General features: G+C 46.2%; 1 protein-coding gene across 3 annotated transcripts in view; it reads left to right on the forward strand.

The window, feature by feature from the left end:
- The first annotated feature begins 319 nt into the window (after positions 1 to 319).
- Positions 320 to 12,062, forward strand: part of HBS1L (HBS1 like translational GTPase) — a 107,184-nt gene continuing 95,441 nt past the window's right edge. Inside the window, exons 1-3 of one of the 3 annotated variants that reach the window (XM_019550237.1) lie at positions 320 to 499; positions 7,895 to 7,960; positions 10,313 to 10,450. In XM_019550237.1, the coding sequence (XP_019405782.1) occupies positions 457 to 499; positions 7,895 to 7,960; positions 10,313 to 10,450 (247 nt within the window). In that variant the 5' untranslated portion in view covers positions 320 to 456. The remainder of the gene's footprint in view (positions 500 to 7,894; positions 7,961 to 10,312; positions 10,451 to 12,062) is intronic. The other 2 variants (XM_019550236.1, XM_019550235.1) reach the window with 2 other exon arrangements.

Below are 12,062 nucleotides of genomic sequence, written 5' to 3' on the forward strand. Positions count from 1 at the left end.
ATATATACACGACAGCCATGATGCAGATACAGGTATAATCTATGAGACATCTACACACATAGTGTATAGACACAGATAATGTACAACGCAAGTACATGGCCAAGGTGAAGACACGTACAGAGCCTCTACGTATCCACTCAGGTCTAAGGTCGCTGCTATTGTCTGTTTCGGGGACGGGCGAGAGCCGCAGCACAACTCCGTACACGCCACACTACCCAGGCTTGACGCGAGTGGGGCGGGGCGGTTGGGCCGGATGGGTGGGGCCAGCAGAGCGGCGCTGGCTCGCGAGGCCCTGCCGCGCATGCGTACCGGCACCGTGCCAGCTCGGCGGCTGCCGCCGTTCTGCGCCTGCGCCAGGCCCGGCTGGGACATGGCGACCTAGCGAGAGGGGGGGGGGAGGTGCTGCTGCTGCCAGCGCCGCCGCGTTTGAGAGCCCCGGGGGCGGCCGCCATCGGCATGTCGCGGCACAGGAACGTCCGAGGCTACAACTACGATGAAGGTAGCGCGGGCTGGGGCCCCGGGGGGGTCCCAACCGCCACCTCTGCCCCATCTGCCGCCCCCCCCAACCCCTTCCCTTCCCTTCCCTGCTTCGCGGCGGGCGGGGGCGGGGCTCCCTGGTGGCCCACGCGGTGGGCCCAGGGGTCGCCACCACCCCCCCGTCAGCCTCGTTCTGGTTCGTTCGAGCCTCTCGGCGGCCCCGCCCCTCCCGTGACGTAATCAGGGAGGCGCAGAAGAACCTGGGTAGGGGCAGCCCCGGGTTGGGCACGTGGCGCTGTCTGGGGAAGCCTCCTGTCTCCTCTCAGTGCCATTGCTTTCCCCTGGCACCAGCTGGGTGTCTCCGGACCTCGTGACAGATGTTGCTTGCGCAGCAGGGTTGAGGGTCATGGCTGAAGCCCTTCTGGCAGTAGCGTGGCATCCCCAAGGTAGAATTGGCAGGGGCTGTTCCCAGGGGCCTAGTTTTTCAGGCAGCCTTTGGTAACAGCCCAGTCTCAGATTCTGTCTGCGTTTTCTGTCTTGACTTTTTTTTTTTTTTTCAACTTGAGGTCCTGCTGGGCAAGTGCCACAGCATAGTCTTCTTTTGCCTGCAGAGAAGTAAAAATGGCAGAGACCTCAGAAAGACCCCGGCTGTGAATTTCTTCTTGAAATCTCAGCAGGCAAGGTTCTTTATGTAGATGGAAAAAAGTTCTTGGCAAGCGTTTGGGCACAATTACCCATCTTCAGGCATAGGAAGTCTGTGCTGTTCTGAGACTCCAAGGAAATCTCGGCATTGGTTGTGCACATCATCTCTTTGTATATGATGCACCTGCTTTTACAATCGGTTGCTGGGCCTGTTTTGCAGCTGTATGAAATTGTAGAGGACAAATTGAATGTGAGTCAACATTAGGAGGCTGCAGCCTATGGCCCGTGGACTGGATTGACCTATGAAGATGTTAGATCCAGCTTGGGAAGCTCCAGGCTGTTCTGAGATAGTACAGGAAATGTGTTGGCACACTGCAGTGCCAAGCTGTCTGCTCCCTCTATAACACCTGCCTCCTTGGCCAAGTTGCCACTTTCTCACTATCACTCAGTACAAGAAATAGGTCTTACTGCAGAGGGTATCTGTAGAGAGAATAAGGGCAAGTGAGTTGGGGGTGGAGATATGCAATCTGTGGCAGGGCACCTGATCTCAAATTCAGGCCCACAGGGGCAAAAGGTTGCCAATCCCTATTCTGCCACAACCTCTAGCTCCTCTTGAAGGGGTTCTGCAAATGGTCATTCCCCATTTTGTATTCGTGCTGTTGATTATTCCTTTCCTAAATCTGGTATTCTGTACTATCCACTGGGATGTCTGGTCTTTTTTCCACCGTGGTTATATAAGTACTTAAAATTATTCTTTCCAAGGTACGTTTGTCAGAATCTGGATTTTAGTTACCACTGTGTTACCCATCATTTAGACTTGCTGGGTATCTCATTTTCTTTTGTGATCTCTCCTAGTCTTGGCTGAGCAAAACGTTTTGCTTTATTGCGCAAAGTTTTTCACAGTGCTGCTTGGCCCATTCTTTTAATAGGAAGTATATTTTAAATATACCAGCCCCAGTATGGAAGATTGGAGCACTGCACTATTAATCTTTGACTATATTACATGCAATCATTTGTTCTTTTCATATTAACTTTTTCTAATCCATGATGGTATTTCATTCCGACTACTACTTAGTTGCTTTATGTAAAGAGTTTGCCATATTTTGGATTTTAATCACTTCTTTTAGCCACTTTTTGACACGCTGAAATAATTCTGACTCATTCTGACAGGCATGGTTATCTTTTACAAAAGCAGTGATGCTGTATCAAGTCATAGTATGAAGGTAGATCATTGAGACCTTCATTTCCCAGAACGCTGCTAATCCTTTTTTAACGTTTGGCTACTGTATTTGCAACTTTCTGCTCATTTGGTATATAAGCTGATTTTAAACAATGTGCATAATAACTTTTAATATTCGCTAAATATTAGTAAATACATAAATTTGTTTGATATTTAACTTTATTATATATGATGCTGTCTCCCATGACTTTCTTCTTAACAAACTAAGTCAGGGGTGTCAAAGATATGGGCTGTGGGCTGGATCTAACCTGTGGAGCCCTACCATGTCACCTTCCAGTCTCAGACTGGACTTGCACACTGTGTGTAGCATGCTTTGGACTAGCCTTGCATGCTGGATAGGAGGCCAATTGAGTTTGAAACCAGTGTGCTAAGTAAATATAGACAGATGAAAGCACTGTAAGGTAGACATATAACTGGATGAAACATTGTGCCCCATGAGTATTCATTAGTGGATTGGTGTCTAATTGGTAAGATGTATTGAGTAGGGGTCTGTTCTCACTCTGGGATTGTTGAATATCTATCTTCCTTAATTTGGAGGACGGAACTAGGTTTACACTTAGCAGATTTGTGGAGGACATCAAGTTGGGTGGAGTTGCTGACCCTCTGGGGAATAAGACTAGGATTCAGAATGACCTTGACAAAATAGAGAAATCCAAATCCAAAAATCAATCAGATGAAAAGGTCAAGTACAAAGTCCAGCACTTTGATTGGAACAATTGCCCGCACAAATGCAGACTAAGGTATAACTGGCTAGGCTGCAGTACTGCAGAAAAGGACCTGGGTGTTACAGTAGACCATAAGCTGGATGTGAGCCAACAGTGTGCTCTTGTTGCGAAAAAAGAAAAATGATAAAATGTTGTATTAAAGAAGTGTTACTGCAAATCATGGGACACGATCTGTCTACTCCCATCATTACTGATAAGGCCTCATCTTGAATATGTTGTCCAGTTTTGGTCCCCACACTTGAAAAAAAGATGTGGACAGTTTGGAAATAGTTCAGCGCGTGTCAAAAATGATTAGAGGCCTGGAAAACGTGACTTGGTGATGGAAAGAACTAGAATGATGTATTCTGAAAAAGAAGGCTGAACAGAGATTTGATAGCTTCAAGGACCTGAAGGGTGGTTGTAACAAGGATAGAGAGAGACTATCCTCTGTGGCCATAGGTGATGGCACTTGGAGCAAAGGTGGCAAGTTGTATTGGGGAAAACTTAGGGTAGATATTAGGAAGAACTCTCTCACTGGGAGGGTGGTTAAATATTGGACCCCAGGCTACCTAGAGATGTGGAATATCCAGCCTTGGAAATTTTCAGGAGTAAGTTTTCAGGACAACCATTTGATTTGGATGGTTTTAGTCAGGGATGGATTGGGCGAAATGAACTTCTGAGATCCCTTCCAGCCCTGCATTTTTATCATAGAATCAATGAGCGGGAAGGAACCTAGACAGATCATTGAGTCCGACCCCCATGGGCAGGAAGGAGCACTGGGGGTGGGAGGGGTCATAAGACCCCAGCCAGGTGCCTATCCAGTCTTCTCTTGAAGATTTCTAGGGAAGGTGAGAGCACCACCTCTCTCTGGGAAGCCTATTCCAAGGCTCTGGCCACCCTTACAGTGAAGTAGTTCTTCCTAATATCCAACCTAAACCTATCCTCCCTCAGCTTGTGGCCATTGTTCTTGGTGACTCCAAGGGGGGCCCTGGTGAACAGACTTTCCCCGAGTCCCTGCTGGTGGCCCCTGATAAGGTTGTAGGTAGCCACAAGATCCCTCCTCAGCCTCCTCTTGCAGAGACTGAAGAGAGATTCAGGTCCCTCAGCCTCTTCTCATAGGGCTGGGCACAGAGGCCCCCAACCATACGAGTGACCTCCTCTGGACCCTCTCCAGGTTCTCCACGTAGGGGTCCAATGTTACCCCAAGACTTATTCTTGCTACCTATGTACTTGAAGAAGAACTTTTTGTTATCCTTAATCCCAGAAGCTAAATCAAAGCTCTCATGCTGCTTTAGCCTCCCTTACCAAATCCCTACAAGCTCGGGTCAGGGAGGTGTACTTCTCTTTTGTCCCTGCCTCCTGCTTCCACTGCCAGTGCACTTTTTTCTTTGCCCTCAGGCCGGCCTAGGTATCCCCGCTCAGCCGTGAAGGTTTCTTAGACTTTCTCGCCTTCCTGCGCAGTGGAATTGCATCCTGTTGTGCCCCAAGGATAGCCTCCTTGAGGAAGGACCACCTTTCCTGGACCCCCACACTAGTTATACCCTGGGCTCTGAGTGCCTCCCTGACTACTGTGCTGAGCACATTGAAGTTGGCTTTCCTGAAGTCAAGCATTTGCGCTGTGCTAGTTACCCTTCCCACCTTCCTCTGAATAGCAAACTGGATCATTTCATGATCACTGTCCCCTAGCCTCCCTTGTACTAGCACATCCCCCACCAGGTCATCCCCAGAGGCTAACACCAGATCCAGTATGGCATTTCCCCTAGTGGGGTCGAGTACCTCCTGCACGAGGTGTAGCTCCTGTACACATGTCAGGAACCTTGGTGAGTGGCTAGGCTTTGCCAACTACTCCTCCCAGTTGATGTCAGGTTAATTCGTATCCCCTGTGACCACAACATCCTTTGCATGCCTGCCTTCCCAAGCTGCCTGGAGAATCCCAGATCCAGCTCTTCCTCCTGATGTGGTGGTCTGTAGTAAACTCCTACCACCAGATCCCTCTCCCCCCCTTGAAGTTTGACCCACAGGGTCTCAGTTAAGCCTTTCTCTGGTCCCATTTGGAAGGTAGAACTGGTATACTGTTCCCTAACATAGAGTGCAACCCCCCCACCTTTTTTCCCCTTCCTATTGCTAAACAACCTGTATAGGTCTAATGCCCAGTTAAATATTTCATCCCACTATGTCTCCACTAGGCCAACCAGGTTCATTTTACTACTTGTAAGCAGGATGCAAGCAGGAGAGCAAGCTCCTCCTGCTTGTTCTCCATGCTTCTTGCATTAGTGAAGAGACAGCTTAATCCCCCTGTGGGAGCCCTGGGCACTCCCCCCTACCTGAGAGACAACTGGTCCCTTGGTATATACCTGAGCTCTTACCTGGGCAGGTCCTACACCCGGTTGAGTTTTTTCTTGTTCCTGTGGATCCCTCATCCCCCGGCAAGCTTAGTTTAAAGCCCACTGGAGGAGATCAACTACCTTGTAAGAAAACAATTCTTACCTTTGGGGGAGAGATGGACGCCCAGGACGCCCTCTGATTTGAAGTGTGGATCATGCTGCAGGAAGCCAAATCAGGCGTGACGACACCAACTCTGGAGGTGCCGGTTACCTCACGGATGCAGGCGCTCTGCCACCGACGGCGTCCACTAACCGGGAGGAGGGATGAAAAGACCACCTGGGCCCCCAACTCTCTAAACTTGGCCCCCAGAGCCCTGTACTCATCCATGATCCGGTCCGGACTGGTCCAGGCCGCATCATTGGTTACCACATGGATGAGGACCATAGGATAGTAGTCAGAAGGCTGGATAAGGTCACTGATTTTCCCCATGATGTCCCCAATCTTGGCTCCTGGGAGACAGTACACTTCTCTCACATTGGGGTCTGTGCAGTGGATGGATCCTTCTGTTCCTCTGAGGAGGGAGTCCCCTATGATGATGACCCAATGTCTCTTCCTCTGGGTCACTGGATGATGCTCAGTTGGTATGGATGATGGCTTGCTGGATGAGGGCGTGGCTTCCTCCCTTCCTTCTTCCTCACGCCTAGTCTCCTCCAGCGCTGCCAGGGCTGCATACCTGTTCCCCAGTTGTATTGGGGTGACAGTTGATGCAGCTACACACTGCCTGCGATGCTGCCTGGCGCTGGAGGTGACTGTCCTCCATTTGCCTCCTGCAGACTCCTGGGTGGCGACAGCCTGAGGGGACGGGCCCCGCAGAGAGAGAAAGTACCCGTCAATCTCGTCCTCCATGGCCCTGATCCCCGCAGCCTGCTCACTTCGGCCTGGAGCTCTCTCACCTGCCCCTCCAGTGCCGCAATCCTGGCACAGGTGGGACAGGTGAGAGAAGCCCCCGCCTCCATGTTCCCCTCCCCGCCAGCCCAAGGGACTAAGCTAGGAAGCCTTACCTGCGTGGAAGCTTTACCGGTCCCCGGGCCAGGAGGCAGCTGTGGGGCAGGAGCTCTGGCTGCACTCTGCATGACAACTCCCATGCTGTCACCCTCATGCACTTACCTGGAGACTGCTGCTGCTGCTGTTGCCGCTGTTGGCTCTTCCGCTGCCTGTGGCCTCCCTGCACAAACCCCGGTGCAAACTCTGGCACTTCCCTAAAGAGTGCACCTGTTTGCGCTTCCTTTTCGTGTGGCTCTCGCCTGGTGCGGCTAAATAGGGTCAGGCAGGGAAAGAGTCCCCTGCCCGATCGCCAGCACCTGGCCGTGTTTGCTGCCTTCCCCTGGCTTACCTTCTTGTTGCCACAGCTGTCCCTTAGCTGTCAATCACTGCTGCTGCTGCTGTCTCAAGGGTTGGGAGGTACCGGGGGCACCGTGTGCTCCCTCTGGTGTCCTCAGCTGACTGCTCTGGCCGGCCAATTTAACCCAAGTTCAAATTTCCCAGGCCAATCAGACAATCAGCTGTGTCTGCCTGCAGCCCTGCCCCCTGTGGGAACCCTGCTTGTCAGCTGGAACTTGTCCCACTAGGGGATCCCTGGTAAGTGACTCCTGGGCCTCCAAGCCGTCTCCCTCTCCCGTGCAAACTCTGGCGTGCCCCTAAAGAGTGCACCTGTTTGCACTGCTCCCACCTGGTGCAGCTAAATAGGGTCAGGCCCAATTGCCAACACCTGGCCCTGCTCGCTCCCTTCCCCTGGCTTACCTTCTCATTGCTGCAGCTGTCTCTTAGCTGCCAATCGCTGTTGCTGCTGCTGTCGTCTCAAGGGTTGGGAGATACCGGGGGCACTGTGTGCTCCCTCCAGCATCCTCAGCCAACTTATGCTTCAGTTACTCAGTATGCCTGGCCTCTGACAACAGCTTCAGAAAGAACTGATCACATTCATAACTGCCAGTAATACAGTAACTGAGATGACTAGAAGGATTAGCTAACTATCCATCCTGCACATGTAAACTTTTCTGAACACCATCCCATCCCACTGTTGTGTGTGATTTGGACTGTAGTTCCATAGGGATTTATAGATGAAATGCAGAGAGAAATCCTATATCAAGAGTGAAGAGAAATCCTATATCAAGAGTGAAGAAAGAATACTCTCTATCATGAAGCTAGGAGAGGACAGTCACCGAAGCCAACAGAGGACATATCTGAAATACTTTTTAGCTCCCAGCATACTAAGGTATAAAAGAGCCATTAAAGAAAGTTCTTGAATTCTTCCTTGTTGCCCAATAGATGGCTGGTTGAATGTCACCAGTGTGTAAATCGTTATTCTGACCTGCAGCCAGCACCTCTTAGTATTTGTATTTCTGCAATATTGCAATTGAATACTTAGACTAGAGAAAGGGTATTCAAGTATTTTAAATATACGTAGGTTAAATTTGAGTGGACTAATTCTTGCTTTTTTGCTGCTTAGATTTTGAAGATGAAGACCTTTATGGCCAATCAGTAGAAGATGATTATTGTATTTCTCCATCAACAGGTTAGTCCAGAAGTTTATCTATAAAATCCTCACTTGGAATAAATTGCATATAAATGTGCATGGCAGGGAATATGAACAAGGCTTTTTTATGGGACAAAAATAGGAGTTAACCAAGACAAAGTTGGCTGTGCAGCATGACAATGGACTGGGGTAGCAATTGCAATACATTAAAAGATTTATTTCTAGAACAAAGCAACATTAAAAGATACTTGCATAGCTAGTGGTGCAGATTTGCCACTTTGTGCATTTTGCAATAGGCACTTCCCTCCCCTCTAACTTTAGTGGGAGTTGGGCATATAGGTGCCTCCACTAAATACTTATCTTTTACCACCTACTCTCTGTCCCTCAGCCAATGTTTTTTTGTTTCAGATAGTAAGTAGTCACACAGGCATTCTTACATTATTTATGTTCACCTTCCCTTATTTTTAAATTAAATTAACTCATTTTCATTTTTAAATGAACTGTTGGTGGATTTGTGTCCTAGACAAATTAAAAAAACAAAACATGAACTGTATTTAGTTTTTCAACAAGTTACAAATCTGCCCTGGGATGTATGTCCCTGCAAAATAGGGACCCTGTTAGGATTTTAATTTAAAAAATGTTTAAACCTGCTTGCAAAGCCTTGTTGTTTTTTTTTAAAGTTGTTTTGTTTAAATGTAAATAGCTGCAGCAACTAAGGCTTTGGACAAAACATACATTTTATCTGCTTTAAAAATGGGGAGCTGCTGCTGCATCAGCTGTTCGGTTCTTTTATGCTGAGTGCTCCAGTATCTATGAAAGTGAGCTAAGTTGGTCTTTGACCCTGAATGGAGAAGTTTTGCTACTCTTGTATAAATGCAGAATCATGCAGATGGAGCAGGATATTGATATCCTTTGATAGCTGTACAATTGTTATATCTGTTCTTTCCATTCAGTGATTTTAGAGTATATGCTAGATCATGCATACAGGCAGTCCTCGCACTTATGGTGGGTTATGTTCCTGGAAAAGGCACCGTAAGTCAAAACGATGTAAGTTGAATCTGATTTTCCCATAGAAACAATGTTATAATAGGGGGTTATGTTCCTGACCGAGGGCCTGATGCCCAGCTTTTTATAGAAATGACCATAAACACCATATTTAAATCAACTATTTAATCAACTATAAATGATATACACTGTACAGTACACAGCTTTCCAAAGTGTACTGTATATGAATCGATTAAACAGGGCAATACAGTAACTAATCACAAAATTTTACTTAATCAGAGTGTGAAGGAACACCTTCATCAGGGTCATGGAATTCAGAAGGGCTTTTTTGGGGAGATGTTGGGGAGACTTAGGGCCACTTGATGGCTTTTTGAGAAACTGATCCAGGGATGTTTGTTTTGCTGCCCTCTTTTTCTCATTGTAAATTTCCCTGTAGTGCTGTAAGTAATAACAGGGGTGTAAATGGTGGAGTGCCGCAAGTGCAAATTGCCATAAGTCCCAACGCCTAAGTCGAGGACTGCCTGTACTTTTTTTTTTATGTGAAACTATTTTTTTTGTGTGAAATTGTAAAGTATATGAATTAGTACAAATGCTAGGACTGGACAAATATTACATAGTCGAGAGAATGAATATTTGTTCAAATTCTGAATGGCTGTTTATTTTGCCTATGTCTATATGTTTTATAAACTGAAAATTATGAATAATAACTAAGGTCCAGCTTCCATAAATCACACACAAATGATTATGCTCTTGTTAATTAGAGATTGGATTACCCATGTCTTTAAGTTAAGCATATACTTGAAGTATGTTGAACTGTGGCATACATTTATAGAAATTGAAGCCTAAGAACTGAAAAAATGGATGAATTCATCAAATTAAACTTTTATGAATTAATATTAAAAACAGATAAATGTTACTTTGAACATACACTGTTGTGGTTTTTAACAAATTAGGTAGTGCTTACTTATTTTTTTTTTAGTTTAAACACTGCAAAGGGTTCTATGATGTGATTATAAATATAAAGATTGGGTCACAGGTTAAAAACAAACAAACCGTGAGAAATGTTGATCCATACAAATGTTCAGTTTTTTTAGTCTGCATAAGGTGATTTTGGTTGAATATTGAACTGGGTAGAACTGTACATGATATTCAGAGATGCATAGATATTGCTTTCTCCCTGGACATTTCACCTTTAATAATGAGGGACCATCCAAAATTGCTTATTAGACAGTGACTGTCCCATTTCAACATCTTATAATAATATGTTTAAAATGAGATTTGTATTTTTTTCTTTTCCAAATCAACTGTTTTTTCTCTGAAGTTAGATTTTTGTGTTTGAAGAATGGGAAAACATTTTAAAAGTTCTGTTTTTTACTAATGTTGTAGCAGCTCAGTTTATCTATTCAAGACGTGACAAGCCCTCTGTGCTTACTGAGCCGTTAGCAGAAGAATATGGGCATGAAGATGCTGAAGAACCTGCCAGTTATTTTACATCTAATCATCAGCTAACTGGAGTTGATCAAGGTAACTGTAGGAAAGTAATTCCATTCTCTTAGAAGTTATCCTGTTTACAACATTTTAAGTATGAATTTTTCTGTGATTCAAAGATTTATATTAAAATTATATGTATTCAATGAACTGAGAAACTTAAGTTGCACAATGATTTAGATCAGCATAACCTTATCTGGAAATGCATTTATAAATACAATACCTAGAATTAAAAATTTAGCATTTCCTAATTTCAAATGAAAAATATTGAAATCTAAATGTAATAACCATCCTTTAAACCAGGAGGTGTCAAACATACAGCCCACAGGCCAGATCCAGCTCACCAGTAGTCTGATAGGCTACCAGAAATGCACTGCCCCTTGGCTCTGCACTGGTGCATGTCCCTGATACTGCCAACTGGACAGAGGCAGAAAAAAATGCTCCAGTCCACATGCTTCTAAATCTCTTCATAATTCTGGGCCTCAGGTTTGAGCTCACATTGAATTGTTAGCCTTCCCATTATATTTACTGATTTCCGGCTTGGAACTATCTCCATCCTTTTTCACAGGTATCATCATTTTGGGACTGATAATATGTTTCCCTCCAGTGCCATCCAAGATGCACTTTGAAAGCAATTTGTTTTAGTCTCATCACCAGGATCATGCTGCCACTGCCTTTGAAGCTAGCTCCATCTGTATCCCTTCAAAGTTGGAAGTAATTTATGAAGCAAGTGGTCCAAGTGCTCATGCAATTCAGTAGACAATAGCTTGTTGATGCTGAAAGGGTATGATTGAGATGTCATAACCACCAAGAGATATCAAAGAGGATATGATTTTACTCAGTCTTATTTTGGCTAAAGTCCACATCTGATCAGGGTTGAAGACTTTTTTTAAATGAGGTTCTCAACCTCATAACAGCTCTTAGGCTAGGTACAGAAGTTTCTTTGTTTTGGTATCTTAAAGCCAATTTTTAATAATTCTGGTCACCTTCATAATGATTTGGAACCATGTGCATATGACAGAAAGCTGGTTCAGACAGCCTGTTATAGCGTATGACAGTCCCACAGATGCATACATAGGGCAGCTAGGTACAGGAACTCTGGTTTTGTCAAGGTTCCACACCTGTTTGTTTTATGAGTTACTGTTTTTTAGTTGTAGTTTTTCCTGGCTATCGTAATATAATAAAAGTCTTACCACTTCCGTCTGTCTGTCCAACACTCCAGGCCAACTGTGCATGCGCAGCCTGGAACCTTAGGAAAAACAGACAGATAGGTGGGGGTGGGGTCAGGTTGTGGGGCGTGGGGACTGGCTGTGCGGTGGCCTGAATTGTGACTGGGGAGGGAGCGGGGGGAGCGGCACATAGTCATGCAGGGTGGGGGCATGGCACACCACTGCAGGGTACCACGAAGGAAGCGGGTGAGACCGCTTCCTTCATGATCCTGGTGATGACCTGGTGAGGGGGCTGCGGATGCTCGACCACCTGGGCGACAGCGATCATCGCCTGCTGGAATTCACCATCCAGCGCAAGGTGGCAAAGGGATGCAGTAGGGCAGCGGCCCTAGATTTTAGGAGGGCAGACTTCAACAAGCTAAGGAGGATAGTTGGAGAAGCGCTGAGGTCCCGGAGGGGAGGGGAGCCAGGTGTCCAAG

This window comes from Crocodylus porosus, unplaced genomic scaffold (assembly GCF_001723895.1).
Source record: "Crocodylus porosus isolate Cpor-Errol unplaced genomic scaffold, CroPor_comp1, whole genome shotgun sequence".
Taxonomy (NCBI): Eukaryota; Metazoa; Chordata; order Crocodylia; family Crocodylidae; genus Crocodylus; species Crocodylus porosus.